General features: G+C 36.3%; 1 protein-coding gene across 7 annotated transcripts in view; it reads right to left on the bottom strand.

Annotated features, from left to right (window-relative positions):
- Positions 1-21925, bottom strand: part of KANSL1L (KAT8 regulatory NSL complex subunit 1 like) — a 128875-nt gene that overhangs the window by 87556 nt on the left and 19394 nt on the right. For 3 of the 7 annotated variants that reach the window (XM_040228588.1, XM_040228593.1, XM_040228594.1), the window contains exon 1: positions 16690-18348. In XM_040228588.1, coding sequence (XP_040084522.1) covers positions 16690-17777 — 1088 coding nt within the window. In that variant the 5' untranslated portion in view covers positions 17778-18348. Of the gene's footprint in view, positions 1-16689; positions 18349-19290; positions 19649-19901; positions 20000-20773; positions 21301-21925 lie in introns of those variants that run through there. The other 4 variants (XM_040228589.1, XM_040228592.1, XM_040228590.1 and 1 more) reach the window with 4 other exon arrangements.

The raw sequence follows: 21925 nt of genomic DNA, 5'->3' as shown, positions 1-21925 counted from the left end.
TAAATAAATTATTTAAAAAAAAAAAAAGAAGAAGAATATAGCTGAAGGAATCAGGCTCCCTGACTTCAGACTAAACCACAAAGCTATAGTAATCAAAACAGTATGATTCTGGCACAAAAACAGACACATAGATCAATGGACTAGGATAGAAAAGCCAGAAGTGAACCCATACTCTAATGGTCAATCTACACAAAGGAGGCAAAAACACACAATGGAGAAAAGACAGTCCCTTCAATAAATGGTGCTGGGAAAACTGGACAACCACATGTAAAAGAAAGAAATAAAATTCTCTAACATGATATACAAAAATAAATTCAAAATACCTTCCCAGTTTGTGACTTGACTGTTCACTTTCCTTATGGTGTCTCTTGGTGGTATTTTCAAAACTCAAGAGTAGTGCAGTGGATGCCAGTTGTTATTATTAGAGAAATGCAAATCAAAACTATGAGATACTACCTCATACCAGTCAGAATAGCCATCATTAATAAGTCTACACATAAATGCTGGAGACGGTGTGGGGAAAAGGGAACCGTTGTTCACTGCTGGTGGTAATGTAAATTAGTGCAGCCACTATGGAAACAGTTTGGAGATTCCTCAAAAAACTAAAAATAGAACTACCATATGATCCAGCAATTCTACCTCTTGGTATTTATCTGAAGAAACTGAAAACACAAACTCGAAAATATATCTGTACCCCCAGGTTCATAACAGCATTGGTTACAATAGCCAAGATATGGAAGCAACCTAAGTGTCCACTGATATATAAATGGATATGCACAATGAGATAAAAGTGACAAACAGTTTTAAGGGGTAAAACTTTGTGCCTAAATGAAAAAGCTACTTTATAGTAATTTTTCACTGAAAATATTCTGTGTGAATAAAAAGGCTTCGATCTCAAAAAAAAGAAGAAAATTCTCTAACATGATATACAAAAATAAACTCAAAATGGGTTGAAGACCTAAATGTAAGACTGGATACTATAATACTCTTAGAGGAAAATATAAGCAGAACACTCTTTGAGACAATTCACAATAGTATCTGTCTCCTAGAGTAATGGAAATAGAAAGAAAAAAAAACAAAAAACAAACAAATGGGACTTAATTAAACTTAAAAGCTTTTGCACAGCAAAGGAAATCATAAACAACACAAAAAGACAAACTACAGACTGAGAGAAAATGTTTGCAAATGATGCTACCAACAAGGGATTAATTTCCCAAATTACACAAATGGCTCATACAGCTTAATGTCAAAAAAAAAAAAAAAAAAATTTTCAAAAAAATAGTCAGAAGACCTAAATAGACATTTCTCCAAAGAATGTTTAGTTGCTAAGTCATGTCCAACTCTTTTGGGACCCCATGAACTGTAGCCCACCAGGCTCTTCTATCCATTGGATTTCCCAGGCAAGAATACTGGAGTGGGTTGTCATTTCCTTCATCAGGGGATCATCCCAACCCAGGGATCAAACTTCCTGCATTGGCAGGCAGATTCTTTACCACTGAGCTACCAGGGAAGACCCAAAGAAGACATACAAATGTGCCTGCTAACTGGCATACGAACTGATGCTTAACATCACTAATTAAAGAAATGCAAATAAAAATTACAATGAGGTATCACCTCATACCAATCAGAATGGGCATCATTAAAAAGTCTATGAGTGATAAACACTGGAGAGGGTGTGGAGAAACAGGAAGTCTTCTACGTGGTTGGTGAGAATATAAATTGGGGCAGTCACAATGGAGGACAGTATGTAAGATCCTTAAAAACTCAAAACAGAGCTACCATTTGTTCCTGCAATTTCACTCCTGGGCATATATGCAGAGAAAACTTTCATTTGAAAAGATATATACACCCAGTATTCATAGCAGCACTATTTAAAATAGCCAAGATATGGAAGTAACATCAACAGATTAATGAATAAATAAGACCCCCCACACACACACACCTATACACACACACAAACAACAGAATATTACCCAATCATAAAAAAGAATAAAATAATGCCATCTGCAATAACAAGGATGGACCTAGAGATTATCATATTAAGTGAAGTCAGACAAAGCAAGACAAATATCATGGGATATCCCTTATATGTGGAACAACAGGGAGGCCTGGCATGCTGCGATTCATGGGGTCGCAAGGAGTCGGACACGACTGAGCGACTGAACTGAACTGAAAATACAATACAAATGAACTTATTTACAAAACAAAAATAGACTTATAGACACAGAAAACAATTTTATGGTTGCCAAATGGAATAGCAGTGGGGCAGGGAGATAACTGGGAGTTTGGGGTGAACATGTATACACTCAGTTCAGTTGCTCAGTTGTGTTTGACTCTGCAGCCGCATGGGTAAACAACAAGGACCTACTGCATAGCACAGGGAACTATATTCAGTATCTTAAATTAACAATATATTGTTAAGATATAACCTATTAAGATTGCTTATTCCTTCTTGTTTGCAATTTGGCAGATTATACCTTTCAAGGTACAATCTATAACATACCTATATAACAACCTATAATGGAAAATAATCTTTTATATATATATAGACTTCCCTGGTGGCTCAGACGGTAAAGCATTGGCCTACAATGTGGGAGACCCGGGTTTGATCCCTGGGTTGGGAAGATCCCCTGGAGGAGGAAATGGCAACCCACTCCAGTACTCTTGCCTGGAAAACCCTATGGACGGAGGAGCTTGTTAGGCTCCCGTCCATAGGGTCGAAAAGAATCGGACACGACTGAGCGACTTCACTTCAAGAGATTATATATATATATGTATATACATATACACACTTGACATATATATGCACACTTGAAAGTAACACAACATTGTAAATTAACTACACTTCAATTTTTAAAAAAGGTTTTTGTCTATGTGTGTGTGTGTGTGTGTAAGGCTAATAGGTCAAAGGGAGAATCATAACCACTAATCTCACTAATAAATAACTGCTATACTAAAAAAAAAAAAAACAAAAACCCTAAACTGAAGAGATAGAGAAAGTTAGGCTATGCTAACACTAAACAAAAGAAAGTTGGAGGGACTTCCTTGGTGGTTCAGTGGTTCGGAGTCTGCCTGCCAATGTAGGCGACAAAGGTTTGATCCCTGTTCCAAGATCTCACATGCTGCAGGGCAACTAAGTCCGTGGGCCACAACTACTGAGCTTGCTCTCTACAAGAGAAGCCACCACAATGAGAAACCCATGCACCACAACCAGACAGTAATCCTCGTTCACCGCAACTAGAGGAATGCCCAACGGCAGCAACAAAGACCCAGTGCAGCCAAAATAAGTAAATATCATAAATATATAAAAAAAAGAAAGTGGGAGTAGCTACGTTAATTTCAGACAGGACAAACTTCACAGCAAGAATGTTATCATGACTAAAGAGGGGTATTAGATAATAATAATACTTTGAGAAGGTAACAATCTTAAATGTGTATTCAATGCTAACAACAAAACAAGAACAACAAACCCACATCAAACTGTGTGAGGCAAAACTGACAGACGATTGCAAGAAGAAATAGATAAATCCACTACTATAATCAGAGACTTTAACATTCCCTCTATCAGAAATGCATAGATTCAACAGGCAGAAAATCAGTAAAGACAGAGGTGAACTCAACAGCACCGGTAATTATTAATAGCTGGATATAATTGATATCTATATCCTACTTCATCCAACAATAGCAGATTACACATTTGTCTCAAAATAACATTAAATATTCACCAAAAGAGATCACATTCTGGGTCATAAAACACAACTTTAACAAGTTTAAAAAAACAGAAATTATATAATGTCTGCTCTTAGGCCACAAAGGAATTAAATTAGAAATCATTAACAGAAAGGTTAATGGGAAAATCTCAAAATACTTGGAGATTAAACAACACACTTCTAATTAACATGTGAACAAAGAAGAAACCTCATTAGAAATTTTAAAATGCTATGAACGAAATGAATATGCAAATAAAGTCATCAAAATTTGTGGGATATTATCACTTTTGTAATTAAAAACATAAATAAAAATTAAAGAAAGGCAAAAAGATTGTGGGATACAGTGGAAACAGTGCTTACAGTGAATAGCATAAGAGAAAAAAAGAATTTACAGCATTAAATTCATATATTGGAAAATAAGGGAAATCTTTAGGAAACTAGAAAAGGAAGAGCAAATTAAATCCAAAGTAAGTACAAGGAATAATAAAAATCAGAGCAGAAATCAAATGAGACTGAAAACACAAAACCTAAGTCCACTAATTTGATAACCTAGAGAAAATGGGCCAATTCCTTGAAAAGTACAATCTGCCAAATTGCAAAAAAGAAGAAATAAACAGTCAGAATAGGACTGTATCTGTTAAAGAAATTAAATCAATAATTAATAACTGCCCAAAGCAGAAACCGCCAGGTCCAAATGAGTTCACTGACAATTTCTACCAAAAATTTAAGGCAGAAATTTTACCAATTCTCTAGAAATTCTTTCAGTAGAAGCAGAGGAACTATTTCCTAACTCATCTATGAAGACACCAATACCCTAAAACCAGATAAAGCTATTACAAGATGTCTACAATCTCATGAAAACAGACACAAAGAACCTCAAAAATTAGTAAACTGAATTTAACAATGTATAAAAAGACTTAAATACCATAACCAAGTGGGATTTATTCCAGTATGCAAAACTGGTTCAACATTCAAAATCAATTAATGTGATCCATCACATCAACAGGCATTACATGATCATATCATTATCACATCATTATATCATATCACATCAAAAAGAAAACAATCACGTGAACATACCAATAGTTGCACAAACAGCGTTTCAGAAAGTACAACACATACAATGAAAACTCAAAGTAAACTAGGAGTAGAGGGAATTTCTTCTCTTGATTAAAATTGTCTACCAAAAAACTACAGCTACATCATACTTAACTGTAAGACAGCAGAACCTTTCCCATTAAGATCTGGAACAAGACAAGATATTCCCTCATCTCTCCTTCTCAACACCTGGGTACTGGAAATTGTAGCTAATGCAATGAAAAAAGGAAATAAAAGATACATAGGTTTGTAAGGAAGAAATAAAACTCTCTGTTCACAGATGACATGGTTATTTATGGGGAAAATCCAAAAGAATCATGTTTTTAAAGCCTACAACTAATAAGCAATTATAACAAGGTTCCAGGATACAAAGTTGATATAAAAAGTCAATTGCTATCTCATACACTAGCAATGAAGAGGCAGAATTTGAATTAAAAACACATTACTATTTACATTAGCACCTCCAAAAATGAAAACAGTTCAGTTCAGTTCAGTTGTTCAGTCATGTCCGACTCTTTGTGACCCCATGGATTGCAGCATGCCAGGCCTCCCTGTCCATCACCAACTCCCGGAGTTTATCCAAACTCATGTCCATTGAGTCGGTGATGGCATCCAACCATCTTATCCTCTGTCGTCCCCTTCTCCTCCTGACTTCGATCTTTCCCAGCATCACGGTCTTTTCAAATGAGTCAGCTTTTTGCATCAGGTGGCCAAAGGATTGGAGTTCTAGCTTCAACATCAGTCCTTCCAATGAATATTCAGGACTGATCTTCTTTAGGATAGACTGGGTGGATCTCCTTGCAGTCCAAGGGACTCTCAAGAGTCATCGCCAACACCACAGTTCAAAAGCATCAATTCTTCAGCACTCAGCTTTCTTTATGGTCCAACTCTCACATCCATACATGACTACTGGAAAAAAAACCATAGCCTTGACTAGACAGACCTTTGTTGGCAAAGTAACATCTCTGCTTTTGAATATGCTGTCTAGGTTGGTCATAACTTTCCTTCCAAGGAGTAAGCGTCTTTTAATCTCATGGCTGCAATCACCATCTGCAGTGATTTTGGAGCCCTAAAAAATACTCAGCCAACTTTTCCACTGTTTCCCCATCTATTTCCCATGAAGTGATGGGACCAGATGCCATGATCTTCGTTTTCTGAATGTTGAGCTTTAAGCCAACTCTTTCACTCTCCTCTTTCACTTTCATCAAGAAGATGTTTAGTTCTTCTTTGCTTTCTGCCATAAGGGTGGTGTCATCTGCATATCTGAGGTTATTGATATTTCTCCTGGCAATCTTGATTCTAGCTTGTGCTTCATCCAGTCCAGCGTTTCTCATGGTGTACTCTGCATATAAGTTAAATAAGCAGGGTGACAATATACAGCCTTGACATACTCCTTTTCCTATTTGGAACCAGTCTGTTGTTCCATGTCCAGTTCTAATTGTTGCTTCCTGACCTGCATATAGGTTTCTCAAGAGGCAGGTCAGGTGGTCTGGTATTTCCATCTTTTTCAGAATTTTCCAGTTTATTGTGATCCACACAGTCAAAGGCTTTGGTATAGTCAATAAAGCAGAAATAGATGTTTTTCTGCAACTCTCTTGCTTTTTTGATGATCCAGTGAATGTTGGCAATTTGATCTCTGGTTCTTCTGCCTTTTCTAAGTCCAGCTTGAAAATCTGCAAATTCACGGTTCACGTATTGCTGAAGCCTGGCTTGGAGAATTTTGAGCATTACTTTACTAGCGTGTGAGATGAGTGCAATTGTGCGGTAGTTTGAGCATTCTTTGGCGTTGCCTTTCTTTGGGATTGGAATGAAAACTGACCTTTTCCAGTCCTGTGGCCACTGCTGAGTTTTCCAAATTTGCTGGCATATTGAATGCAGCACTTTCACAGCATCATCTTTCAGGATTTGAAATAGCTCAACTGGAATTCCATCACCTCCACTAGCTTTGTTCATAGTGATGCTTCCTATTTGACTTCATATTCCAGTATATCTGGCTCTAGGTGAGCGATCACACCATCATGATTATCTGGGTCATGAAGATATTTTTGTACAGTTCTTCTGTGTATTCTTGCCACCTCTTCTTAATATTTTCTGCTTCTGTTAGATCCATACCATTTCTGTCCTTTATTGAGCCCATCTGTACATGAAATGTTCCCTTGGTATCTCTAATTTTCTTGAAGAGATCTCTAGTCTTTCCTATTTTATTGTTTTCCTCTATTTCTTTGCACTGATCACTGAGGAAGGCTTTCTTATCTCTCCTTGCTATTCTTTGGATCTCTGCATTCAAACGGGTATATCTTTCCTTTTCTCCTTTGCTTTGGCTTCTCTTCTTTTCACAGCTATTTGTAAGGCCTCCTCAGACAGCCATTTTGCTTTTTTGCATCTTTTTCTTGGGGATGGTCTTACTCCCTGTCTCCTGTACAATGTCACAAACTTCCATCCATAGTTCATCAGGCACTCTATCAGATCTAGTCCCTTAAATTTATTTCTCACTTCCACTGTATAATCATAAGGGATTTGATTTAGGTCATACCTGAATGGTGTAGTGGTTTTCCCTACTTTCTTCAATTTAAGTCCAAATTTGGCAATAAGGCTTTCATGATCTGAGCCATAGTCAGTTCCTGGTCTTGTTTTTGCTGACTGTATAGAGCTTCTCCATCTCTGGCTGCAAAGAATATAATCAATCTGATCGGTGTTGGCCATCTGGTGATGTCAATGTATAGAGTCTTCTCTTGTGTTGTTGGAAGAGGGTGTTTGCTATGACCAGTGCGTTCTTAGGTATAAATCTTACAAAAAATACATATGATCAACATGAGGAAATACAACAAAACTATGATTAAAGATACCAAAAAAGAACTAAAAAACTAGAGAGATATTCCATATTCAATGAAATGAAGAATCAATATTGTTAATATGCCAGTTTTTCCCAACTTGCTCTATAGATTCCATGCAATCCTAACCAAAATCCCAGCAACCTGTTTTGTGGAAATCAGTAAAATGATTCTCAAGTTTATATGGAGAGCCAAAAGACCCAAGATAGCCAACACAATATTAAAGGAGAAGAGCGAAGTCAGAGGACTGAAATAATCCATATTCAAGACTTAACATAAGCTACAGTAAATGTGGTATTGGCAAAAGGATAAAAGATTAACAGAACCTGATACAGAGCCCCCAAATAAATTCACATAAATACAGTCAACTGATCTTTGACAGGAAGTGAAGGCAACATAGCGGAGAAAGGGCAAACTTTTTAATATATAGTGTTGGAAAACCTGGACATTTCACATTTAAAAAAAGTGAATCTAGACATGCACCTTATACTCTTTCCAAGAATTAACTCAAAATTGATCATAGACCTAAATATAAAACACAAACTATAAAATTCCAAGAAGAGAAAATCTAGATGACTTTGCATATGGTGATGACACTTTAGACACAACATCAAAGGCATGATCCATGAAAGAAATAATTGATAAGCTGCTGCTGCTGCTGCTGCTAAGTCACTTTAGTTGTGTCCGACTCTGTGCGACCCCACAGATGGCAGCCCACCAGGCTCCACTGTCCCTGGGATTCTCTAGGCAAGAACACTGGAGTGGGTTGCCATTTCCTTCTCCAGTTGATAAGCCAGACTTCATTAAAGTTAAAAACTCCTCTGTAAAAGACACTTGAAAGAGAATGAGAAAATAAGCCATAGACTGGGAGAAAACACTTGCAAAAGACATATATAATAAAGGACTGTTATCTGAAACATATGAAGAACTCATAAAAGTCAATCCAGTTAAAAAGTAGGCAAAAGACTTGAATAGACACCTCACCAAAGAAGATATATATAAGTAGGCATATGAAAATATATTCAACATCCTATGTCACTTGGGAATTACTAATTAAAACAAGAATAATATACCATTACACATCTATTACAATAGCCAATATCCAAAACACTGACAACATCAAATGCTGGCAAAGATGTGGAGCAATAGGAATTCTCATTCATTCTTGGCTGGAATGCAAAGTATTACAGCTACTTTGGCAAACAGTTTGGCAGTTTGTTTACAAAACTAAACATACTCTTACCATATAATCCAGAGACTGGACTCCTTGGCATCTACCCAAATGAACTGAAAATGTATGTCCACACAAAAACCAGCATGCAGATGTTTAATAGCAGCTTTATTCATAACTTCCAAAACCTAGAAGCAACTGAGACATCTTTCAACAAGTGAATGGATTAAATAAACTGTGGTTATATGCAGACAGTGGAATATTATTCAGTGCTAGAAAGAAATGAGATATCAAGCAAGGAAAATACAGGAAAAACTTAAGTGCCTAGTACTAAGAAGCCAATCTGCAAAGGCTACACACTGCATCATTCCGACTATATGACTTTCTAAAAAAGGCAAAACTACGGAGGCAGTAAGATTAGTGGTTGTCAGGGGTTATGAAGGAAGAAAGGATGAACAGGCAGAACAAAGAGGATTTATGAGGGTAGTGAAACCGTTCTGTGTCATACTACAGTGATGGATATATATCATTAACAATTTTTCCAAAAACATCGAATGTACTCCACACCAAGGGTAAATCCTATGTTAAACTGTGGACTTTGGGCAATACTGATGTGCCTTTGGAGGTTCACTGACTGAAACAAATAGTACCGCTATGGTGGGGAATGTCAATTGAAACAAACAGTACCACAGCAGTGGGGGACGTCAATCTGAGAGGCAGCTGTATGTGTGGAGGGGGAAGGGAATATACAGAACTCTCTGTGCTTTCTGCTCAATCCTGCTGTGAACCTAACACGACTTGAAAATAGATTTTATTATTTAAAAAAAAAATACAAACCAATGAGCTTATTTTAACTGAAGTATTACTTTCCTCAACAATGTGCTATACCACAATATAAACTATTTTACCATTTTGTAACTAATGATGTTTCACAGTTACATTTTTAAATTTCTGCTCTTTACTTCCCTTTCATCATAAGCTGTCACTCAAATATCACTGCAATTTCTCTAGGACTGTCTTCCATTCAACTTTTTCTGTTTCCCATACAAGTAAAATAAAACAAAAAAGAATCAGACTTCCCCCATCTATTTATGAAGTACAGAGAATTTAAAAGGTGATAAATACAAAAGTAATTTGTCAATGTGATATTATACAAACTTTAAATACTCTTATTTGCAATTTATTAATACAGTATTACTCATCTCTTTACTCTCTGAATGTCACAGTGAGTTCATACTCCTATTTATCAGATTCCTTGAAGGAGCATTCATCTCCTGAATTTTTTCCTTTCTACTGGCAAAATAGGAAGTGTTTAGAAAACTGAGTATTCAATATCTGCGGGTCTATAAGAAACTACTTTGTTTTTTCCTTTCAATCTGGAGTCAACCTCACAGCTCTTAAGCAAGCATCAACAATACTCCTTTATTTCTTAGTGAATATCTGATTTTGTTTGAAAGAATTTCCTTATCAAGAGAGCCAATTTACATACTGAAGTAAACAACTCAAAGAAAATTTCAGTATATGGAAACTAAGTTGAAAAAATGAAGAGATTTTTCTCCTAACATCAAAGATGGTTGAATGATTTGAAAAATATTGGCAGATTTTCTCAAATAAGACAAGAAACCATGTTTCTTCCTTTTTTCTTACAAGCTTGGAGGATCAGAACATGTTTGTGTTAAAAATCTAAGAGTTTTCTGCCGGGGTCCAGCCCCAGTGGATCCAGGGAATTCGAAGGGTGGACGGAGTCGGCGAGGAAAGACTTATTTATTTATTAACATAAGATTAGATTAGGAAGAAATAGTGTAGTAGGAAGATTAAGTGAAGAGAAGAGGCTGATTAACTTGGGTTACGTGGGAGACCAATAAAGCTCCAGACAAGGAGCTTGCACTGTCTACGTTAGGCCGCTGGCGCCCGTTTGAATATCGGAGAGTGCCCCGCCTTGGGCTCTCTCTCTTATGGATCTTAGAAGCCGGGACAAGTAAGTAGACACAGTGAGCCTCCACGTTCCAAGGGATCAGCCTGAAAAGGAGAGGGAGGGAGCAAGAGAAAGAATCGACACGGGGGAGGCCAGGCTTGTGCAAAAACCCCCTCCAACTTTATTATTTAAAAGGTGTTTATATACCCTAAATTTTACATAATGGAAGATACAGAGTCACGCAGGAGCAGCAGTCCTGACCCTTTCTGTATATCTTTTTTGTATACAAAAGGTCTCAGGTGATTTACATTATCTTCTGGCCAGGAGGCTTGCGAACATTTTTTGGCTCTCTTTCTTAATGAATGTTAATCTCGTTTCCCCGGAAGTGTTTTTCTTTAATCTGCATCTACTTAAAGCACTAAAGCTACATCTGTATAGAACAAAGGTGCAGTGGGTTATAACGAAGGTACTTAACTCAAAGATCTAATGTTGCTAATACCAGGCCTACTACTTGTTTTTCTATATACCAACTATATCTAAAAATAAAGGATATGAAAATTTGGCAGCAAGTATTGGCTCAACAAATGAAACTTTTAATCAGTCCTATTCTAATGACTTTGACTCCTCGGAAGCCCCTACATTCCTAGGATGTTTTAAGCTTCCTTTGCCTCCTGCGGTCAGGAGGCCTCAAACAATCACGTGCGCAGCTGTATGAGTCCTGCAGGCAGGCTAGAAAGCCATCAGAGGGGTTTTTGGATTGAAACACTCTTTCAAATGCAGAAGACTAAAGCCCTGAATTGACTTTTTCCAGAGAATGTCAGAAGAGTGGGAAAGCAGGCAGATTCTTATTTTTTGCGGGGTGGATGCTCAGGAAATTCCAGGGGGAAAACCTGAGGTCTGATTAGCCTTGTCATCAGAGCTCTGCCGCATGACCTTGTCACGGGTGGAATTCCTCACGCTGGCTCCCGGCAGTTTTCCCACATCCATCTTGGAAGAAAGTAAATAACCATCATTTCCCAGAGGGAGAACAAAAAGCCAGAACTCTAAGCCCTTACCACCAGATAAGAACTAACATAATTGCAGCAGATTCTGTCTGTGACCCATACATATACCTTCACAACTTAGCAATTCATGCACACAGATCTGACTTCCAAATGTCAGCACTTGCATTTCTTTAAAGGCTTTTTCAGAACAGAACTGCCAAGGAATTGGAATTAACACAAATAGGAATAGTCTTAACTCAATAACTGATGGCATTTCATGTACAAATAAATACTCCAGCTTCTTTGCCTCTCAAATGGTTAACTTAGGTGTGTATTTTACTCTGTTTCCCCAAGTTTCCTATGGGATATTAAGCTCCAGTTTTCCAAAACTATAAATCGCTTAATAAGACACTTTATATTGGCTGTCAGATCAGTGCATTATTACATATAGGTACATTGTTATTTCATCTAATCATCTCCAGAACTCTTTAATGTACACCAAAACAAGAGGAATCTGATTCAGTGAGTTAAGGATAACCTAACCATTTGTCAGAGTCACAGAGCAAGCCATGATTGTAACACAGTATATCCAGAACTTGTGCTCCTTCCACAAAGAAACAGAACACGGAGTGGGGGATTCCATTCAAATAGGATTATATCTCAAACCTATAAAGAAGTCCTGCCATCTTGATTTTCAAAGTAAACTTAACTCTAAAAAAGTGTTCAGTGCACACTAGTCTTATTAAAGTATATCAGTAATGTTATTATGAACTATATATATTTAAAATAACTGGTAATGGGCAATATGAGTACTTTCCAATTTCCTAAAACAATAATATCTCTTCACAGGTAAATTTCCTGATGAGAGTGACGGAGTAAAGGAATTTGTTTTTCTTATACACACTATAAACTAAAAAACAAAAATAAATAAGACACTTATATAATTTAAGATTTTAAGAAAATATAATACATTTTATCAATTTTACTTATCAAAATTAAAACGTTACATATTAGAATCAGTTCAGTTCAGTTCAGTTGCTCACTCTGCGATCCCATGAATCACAGCACTCCAGGCCTCCCTGTCCATCACCAACTCCCGGAGTTCACTCAAACTCATGTCCATCGAGTTGGTGATGCCATCCAGCCATCTCATCCTCTGTCGTCCCATTCTCCTCCTGCTCCCAATAATGACATTTAAATGTCCATATTTTAGCATATTTCATTTATTCATTCAACACATACTTATGCTGGTTCTAAACTGTATAAAATATATCTTGTGACTTGTTACTACAGACCAAGGAAGAAAGGAGGAAAAATCAAGTAAAGATAAACTTCAGAATGGAAGGAGAAAAGATAAAAAACAGAGAAATTTTACAGATTGCCAACCTCAATTTTTATAGCTTTACAACTACATATACAAATACAGAAAAATTCATTCATTCACTCAACAAACACCAAAAAACTACTGAAAAGTCAACAATGCTAGGAACTGGGTATACAATGACAGAAAATAGTAGTACTTGCCTTAAGTTGCTTAAAATTAAGTTGTTTAGCAAAGAAAACTACCAAAACATCAAAAGGCTGAATATTGAATGGGGAAACATATTTGTAAATGATATAGCTGATGAAGGGTTAATACGCAAAATATACAAAGAACTCATACAACTCAACATCAAAAACAAAAAACTTGACTAAAAAATAAGCAGAGGATCTAAATAGACATTTTTTCAAAATAGACACAGATGGCCAACAGGTACATGAAAAAGAGCTCAACATCACTGCAAGTCAGAGATCTGCAAATCAAAACCACCATGAGCTATCACCTCACACCATTCAGTTCAGTTACTCAGTCATGTCCGACTCTTTGCGACCCCATGAATCGCAGCATGCCAGGCCTCCCTGTCCTCCCAGAGTTCACTCAGACTCACGTCCATTGAGTCAGTGATGCCATCCAGCCATCTCATCCTCTGTCATCCCCTTCTCCTCCATGCCCCCAATCTCTCCCAGCATCAGAGTCTTTTCCAATGAGTCAACTCTTCGCATGAGGTGGCCAAAGTACTGGAGTTTCAGCTTTAGCATTATTCCTTCCAAAGAACACCCAGGACTGATCTCCATCATTAGAATGGTTATTATCAAAAAGATAAGAAATAACAAGTATTGACAGGATACAAAGAAAAAGGACCCCTGTGCACTGTTGGTAAGAATGTAAATTAGTGCAGCCACTATGAAAAACAGTATGGAGGTTTCTCAAAAAATTAAAAATAGTACTACTATATGATCCAGTAATCCATTTCATGGTATTTATCCAAAGAAAACAAAGCACTAACTCAAAAAGATATAGGCACCCACATGTTCACTGAAGCATTGTTTACAACAGCCAAGATATGGAAGCAACCTAAGTATCTAGCCATAAGTGAATGGGGAAAGAAGTTGGTTTATACACACACAAACGCAATGGTATATCATTCAGCCATAAAAAATTAAATCTTGCCCTATGCAACAATATGGATAAATCTAGAGGGTATTATATGTAAGTCAGGCAAATATCATATGACTTCTGTCAGGCAAATACCATATGGAATCTAGAAGGGCAGGGTGTGGGGTGGTGGGGTAAAGAAGTGAAGGGGATTAACCTCCATTTATAAAATAAATAAGGCATGGAGATGTAATACATAAGGAATATGGTTGGTAATATTGTAATAACTTCATATATGGACAGATGGTTACTAGAGGTTGTGATGATCACTTTAAAATGTATATAAATGTCAAATCACTACACAACATACCTGAAACTAACATAATATTGTATATCAATTATATTTCAATAGTAAAAAATCCTGCTCATTACCTCTAACAACAAAAAAGTAAATAATCTACATTGACCTACTAAACATTAAAAACAAAAAAAGTAAATCATCTACATTTACCTACTAAATATTAAACTGAATTAGTTCAAAAGCATTATAAATAGAAAATCTGATAAATTTCTGGGCTTTCTTCAGAACAAGTGTGCTTAATAATATAAGCATCACTGATATAATGTTGACAAAGCTGCATGGTTCAATAGAAAGTCCAGCAGTTTAAAGTTTCATATACATGGGAGAAGAAGCCTAGTTCCATCATAATTGGTTTTTTTACCATAGGCAAGTCATTTATTAAGTGAAATAAAGAAAAAAATTACCTCCCATGGTTGTTGAAAGGATTAAATAATATGTCAAATGTAAAGTAAATAGCACAATGCCAGTTTAAAAAACATGTCCTCAATAACTATTAGCTCTCACATTCAAACACTTTTCAAATATCATGAAAATAGAACACCAAAAGCCTGGAATGGTCACTTTGTTTTATATTTTACTCTTAGCTAGAAAAATTAATACATTGACTTTCTATTTACTAGTAAAGATTAATGTATTCGCTCCCCTGGTAGCTCAGATGGTAAAAAATCTGCCTGCAATATGGGAGACTTAGGTTCAATCTCTGAGTCAGGAAGATCCCCTGGAGAAAGAAATGGCACCCCATTCCAGTATTCTTGCCTGGAAAATCCCATGGACAGAGGAGCCTGAAGGGCTACAGTCCATGGGGTCGCAAAGAGTTGGACACAACTGAGCGACTAGCGTGCACACACACACACATTAATGTATTCAGCTTCTAATTCTCTAATAATCCTTATTTATCTTTGAGAATTTGATAAAAATGATGAACTTCTTCCTCCCCAAATACCACACAGTATTTTGCATCAATTTAGGGACATTAACAGGTTCTATGAAAGCTAGATTAAAAACTACATCTAGCTGTTTAAAATAAAACTAAATCAAATTGAATAAAATTAAAACTTCAGTTCTCCAGTTGTACTGGCCACATTTCAAGTACACAATAGCCACAGGGGGCTAGTTGCTACTGGATACACAGATATAAAACATTTCCATCATCCCAGAAACTACTAGAACTGTTCTGGAGTATTAAAATAGTATGATGAGTAAAACTATTTTTCTTTAAGTTTGTTTTGTTTCATAAAATATCTAGATACCACTCTTTGTGGCATATTCCCAAGAGGGTAGAAGCTGTGAATATTTTGCCTACAAACTAGGGTCCAGCAAATAAGAAGCATTGAATAGGTATCTAACAGATGACATTATAATTTTGATTATATTAATCTAGCAAAAATTGACTAAGATGGTCAAGACCAGAGCTGACAGCTATGAATGCTGCTGCTAAGTCACTTCAGTCGTGTCCAACTCTGTGCAAACCCATAGACAGCAGCCCACCAGACTCCCCCATCCCTGAGATTCTCCAGGCAAGAACACTGGAGTGGGTTGCCATTTCCTTCTCCAATGCAGGAAAGTGAAAAGTGAAAGTGAAGTCGCTCAGTTGTGTCCAACCCTCAGCGACCCCATGGACTGCAGCCTACCAGGCTCTTCCGTCCATGGGATTTTCCAGGAAAGAGTCCTGGAGTGGGGTGCCATTGCCTTCTCCAGACAGCTGTGAATATGAGTCTGTAAATAGCTAAATTTTTTTCTAAATAACAGGTCACCTTATATGTACTATCAACTGACTCCTGAAGCCAATGAGGGCTCCCTATGCTGACTTTAAATTTTTTAAACCAAAAATAAATAAATAAATAAATTTTAAAAACCATATATTTTGGCTAGGTTACTTGAGCAAAATTTTAAGAGCTGTCCATATCCTATTCCATTGAAGAACAGAAAAAACACATACTTACTGTTAATTATTTTTCATTATTCCTATAAGGGTTTTTCCTAGATAGAGCAATTGGGTAACTTATTTTTAAATAGTATGTATATATTCACACAGTCATTTTTAACAAATGAAACATTTTTAAAGTTCACCAAAGTTTTATAACTTAGAGATTATGGCATTAAGATTTTAGAAAATTGCTTTCCTTTTAACATATCTTGAAATCAAGAAAAAGTTGCTGCTATACACAGAACAGTAAAAGGTCTAATAATAATTTTGCACTTACACTGATACATTTTTTCTAACGGTATATTCATCCAAATCGTCATCAGAGCTGCTATCAGTTGCATCAGAATCCAGACCCTCTTCAACATGAGACAACAGCCCTGTGGCAGACAGTGCAAATCTTTGGATTTCTGCAGCTGTACACCGTGCAAAGCCATTTTTTGTGTCATTCCACAATTTAGTCTCTGCAGTCAATATGTTGATGTCTGGCTTAATTTCAGTGCATTTAGGTAAACTGTTATCCAAAATTGTGGTAGGTTCATGAAAAATCTTTACTTTGGGGAGCTGATGTTTCATAGAAAATTTCATTTGTTGACCATAGTGCTTAACAACATGCTTTGCCAGGAGCATCTGCAAATGTTTCTGAGTTCTTCTAGCCTGGCTAAGTAAAGTTTTCTGTTTACTTACACACTGAAGTAAACGAGCATTCACTTCCTCCTCCTTTTCAGCAGCTGAGGAGCTAATAGGCACATACGAGTGGTCAGGTCCAATTTTGTTTTGAGCACGGTGCAATAAACCCTTTTTAATCTCACCACCACTAACTTTATCCAAAAGTGCATTCTTTTGGGACCATTTACAGTTTTTCAGTTGTACTTTATCTACATTAGTGTCTTTGGTTACATTTGAATCCAAAATAATTTGTACATCTGCCACGCATGGGCTTGTGGTATCTGACAGAGGTTCCTTTTTGATGAACTCTTCAGAATGAGAATGACAAATTTTACTGAGCTGAATATTGCCGCCATTACACAGTATGTTTTTCAGCTTATTGCAGCTGGGTTCCCCTAATTTCTTTTGTTTATAATTCTCATTGTATTTATTTAATGTAGTGTTAGAACTCATTAAAAGAACTGTCTGGTAATGTTTTGAAGACTGAGGGGAGCCAAAATGTTTTAAATTCACAAAATTAGTGTTAAGAGTAGGTTCAGGAGTTGGAAATCCCAGCATCTGAGAGAAAGTGTCTCCTTTTAGCTTTTCATCTACAGTTCTTGGACTTTCCATGCACAGCATCTTGTCTGATTCCATGGTACTCGGTAAAGATGAAAAGCAGATACCCTTTGCTGCTGCCTCTCTCAGAGCCGGGGTCATGGCGAATCCTGCAGATAATTACTGGAAACCTAAAATAATGTAAAAATAAAAGATCAAATATCAAGAAAAAAGTTTTATGCTTATACTGTTACCAAGGGCAACACTTTCAATGTTTCTGGTTAAAAAGTGAATGGAACCAAACTCTCCCTTAATTTGCCAACTCCTAACATTATCTCTGCTCTTTGTTAGTTCCTAAGGAATTTAATAAGGATTATTCTTCACTCTAATTATAGGCCTACTACCCAAAACTTCAATGAAAGATGTTTTGTATCTAGTACATAAAAGACAAATATTTGTGAATGCAATTATATCTCAAGATTTCTGTTTTTTGACAATGATTAGTGATAGTCAAAAGAAAAAAAAAAATCCATCCTGGGATTCATACTTGAAAATGTGACTTGATCCCACATTTCCAAACAAAAATATAATTTTTATAAAATGTAACTGCTCAAAATTTTCATTTCTCAATTTAAACTTCACAATTTGAACAGTATTAATAACTAAAACACAGAACTGAACTACAAACAAAAAAGTATATAATTGGAAATTCCCTGGTGGTCCAGTGGTTAGAACTTGGTGTTTTCACTGCCAGGGCCTGGGTTCAATCTCTGCTCAGGGAATTAAGATCCTGCAAGCCTCGTGGCACAGCCAAAAAAAGAAAAAAAGTGTATTATTTCACAGGTGCTAAAAAATAATGTAGTAGTAAAAACTAGCCTGATCCACAATGTGAAATTTTTTCTAAAAAAACTCTGCAATCATTATTTTCTTTTCACAAATGGATATTCATCAGTTATCATTACAGAAGTTCTTACTCCTGCCTGAAAACATAGTGGGGAATATAACAGATGACACTAAAGATTAATCCTATAATTAAACAAATTTCATATTATTTTATCAAAGGAAAAAGTATAAAATTACATATTCTGACATAAAAAAGGTAATTTAGTACTATTAAAAATTATGAAGATTAAAGAGTTAGTGAAAACATTTTATATCATTAACAATCACACATTTTCAAAGATACTTTGGAACTATAACACTATAATTTCTGTCTCAAAGCACATGACAGTTAGCAGCCATTTAAATAGCCAAATTCACATAAGCTAAGTCCCCGGAATTAGCTGTAACTCTAGATCCTTCATCCTTGTTTAAAAACACAAAACCAAAATCATATTCTCTGCAAAGACGAACAAGAATTATCAAAAGGAAAAAAAAGGCATAAAATGCCTATGAAATTAGAATAAAAACTTATACACAGGGTTAAAAGTGACAGACTAGAAGAAGATATTTGCAACATATATCAACAAAGGATTAGTATCCAGAATATATAAAGAACTCCTAGAAATGAGCAAAAGTTACAACAGTCAGATACTTCAGAGATGACGATGTCCAAATGGTCATTAAACATATACTCAATTATAACAGTAATAAAGGAAATGTGGATTAATAAAGCAAGAGATGAGTTTTCTAATCAAATTGAAAAGAGAGTTTTAAGTCTGAAAATATCACTTACCATGGGAATGTGGGTAAATAAGACTTCTGACATCTATCTGAACCATACTTTGATGCTAATTTGACAATAATGTGGAAAGGTGCACAAGAGATTAGTGTTTGTATGAGAAAACCACTCTTTCAAAGTAACCTACATATCTAACAATAAGAGAATGGATATTAAAACATGGGAATGCTAGATAGTGGTTAAAAAATGAATGACCTAGATCTATATGTATCGATATGGACAAACCTCAAAAACAAAATAATTTTTTTTAAATGGTGCAGAATATATATACTATGGTGCAGTGGTGGTGGTTTAATCACTCAGTTGTGTCCAACTCTTTGTGATCCAATGGACTGTAGCCCATGGGCTCCTCTGTCCATGGGATTCTTCAGGCAAGAATACTGGAGTGGTTGCCATTTCCTTCTCCAGGGGGATCTTCCCAACCCAGGGATTAAACCCAAGTCTCTTGCATTGCAGGCAGATTCTTTATCGACCGAGCTATGAGAGAAGCCCATACTATGGTACCATATAAATAAAATACAAACACAAAACCATACCATATTTATGTATATAAGTGTGTGTTTAAATGTTTACAAGAACAAAAGAGGAACCAGAAAAATACTCACCAAAGCTGTAACAGTGGTCAGGTAAGTTGCATGAAACAGAACTAACTATTTTTGTTGAATTTTAACTATAAAATTTTATTACTTAGGGGAAAAAGATTCAATGAAAAATGAACAAATGTTAATGGTTGTTAATGCTCTGAGATAAAAAATTTACCTTTTTTATATTTTACTGTTCAACGTCTCAAAAAATAAAGAGATTTCTGTATAATTTTCTGTGTCAAAATTTATATTTTATATGTCTCAAAAGATGCCATCCAACTACTTATAAAAGATTTTCAAATTTTCCAAATGCAAAACAAAGGAAAAAAAACAACCAGATATTGGGGTTTTCTTTTAAAAAATACATTTTGCACTTTTATGAAAAACAGAAAAATATTAAAAAAGCTAGCACTGGGAAATTTTTTTTCAAGATTCAATCTGTCACTTAATGCAATGACCATAACTTCTAATTTATACATATCAACAATTGTGTTTAGGTAACTGTATTGCTCTCTGAGGGAAACTGCCCTAATCACAGTTCTCTCTGAGGTAGTTATACTCAAAAGATACTATACTCTATCCCCTACTTACCCTCAGTTTCTCCTTAGAAATTTGAAAAGGGTGTGAAGTATGTAATCAAAGTGGTGGGCAGCAGCGACAGGGGTGAAATAATGAGAAGCAGTGGATTTCTTATGCCCTGGATAAACTAGAGATAAGGGAAAACTAAAACTAAGCAGAAAAAGATACACAGATTATTAGATAAGAACTAGAGTTGATAGAAAAAAGAGAAAACAAAGAAATGTAGACATTGAGCGTGGCTAAGAAACATTTATCTTGGAGAACTAGAATAAAGCATACACACAAAAAATTCTGGTAAGATCTCTAGGGCTTACTTGGTATATTAGGCAGCTTCTAAAATGATCTTAATAATCCCAGTTTCCTGATATTCATGTCTTTGTGTAATCCTTTCTTCTTGAGTGTGGAGTGGATTTATTGACTTCAGTGTGGACTGGATTTAGTAACATTCTTTTCTAGCAAATAGAATGTAAAAGAGATCATGGGATGCCACTTTTAAAATTAGCTTACAAAGAGACCGTGGCTTCCATCTCATCACCCCCTCACTCTAAGAATACTAACTGCCATGCTGTGAGCTGAAAGACTCTCATGGCAAAGAACTGACTTCAGCCAATAGACCGCAATGGCCTAAAGCCTGTCAACAGTCATACCAGTGATCTGAGAAGCAGATCCATCCTCATTCCAGCCTTCAGATGCCTGTAGTGCTAACACCTTGACTGCAGCCTTGTGAGAAACTTTGAGATAGAGGCACTCAGTGAAGCCATGCCTAGATTCTTGACCAATAGAAACTGTGAAATAGATGTTTTAAACCATAAAATTATGGATTAATGTGTTACATGCTACATTAGTTCAGTTCAGTTCAGTTGCTCAATCGTATCCAACTCTTTGCGATCCCATGGACTGCAGCATGCCAGGCCTCCCTGTCCATCACCAACTCCCGGAGTTTACTCAAACTCACATCCATTGAGTTGGTGATGCCATCCAACCATCTCATCCTCTGTCGTCCCCTTCCCCTCCTGACTTCAATCTTTCCCAGCATCAGGGTCTTTTCAAAAGAGTCAGTTCTTTGCATCAGGTGGCCAAAGTATTGGAGTTTCAGCTTCAACATTAGTCCTTCCAATGAATATTCAAGACTGATTTCCTTTAGAATGGACTGGCTGGATCTCCTTGAAGTCCAAGGGACTCTCAAGAGTCATCGCCAACACCACAGTTCAAAAGCATCAATTCTTTGGCACTCAGCTTTCTTTATAGTCCAGCTCTCACATCCATAAATAACCACTGGAAAAACTATAACCTTAACTAGATGGAACTTTGTTGGCAAAGAAATGTCTCTGCTTTTTAATATGCTATCCAGGTCGGTTATAACTTTCCTTCCAAGGAGTAAGCATCTTTTAATTTCATGGCTACAGTCACCATCTGCAGTGATTTTGGACCCACAAAAATGAAGTCAGCCAGTGTTTCCACTGTTT

The sequence above is a fragment of the Oryx dammah genome, unplaced genomic scaffold, assembly GCF_014754425.2.
Source record: "Oryx dammah isolate SB20612 unplaced genomic scaffold, SCBI_Odam_1.1 HiC_scaffold_27, whole genome shotgun sequence".
Taxonomy (NCBI): Eukaryota; Metazoa; Chordata; class Mammalia; order Artiodactyla; family Bovidae; genus Oryx; species Oryx dammah.
This window is presented reverse-complemented; position numbering and strand designations above follow the sequence as displayed.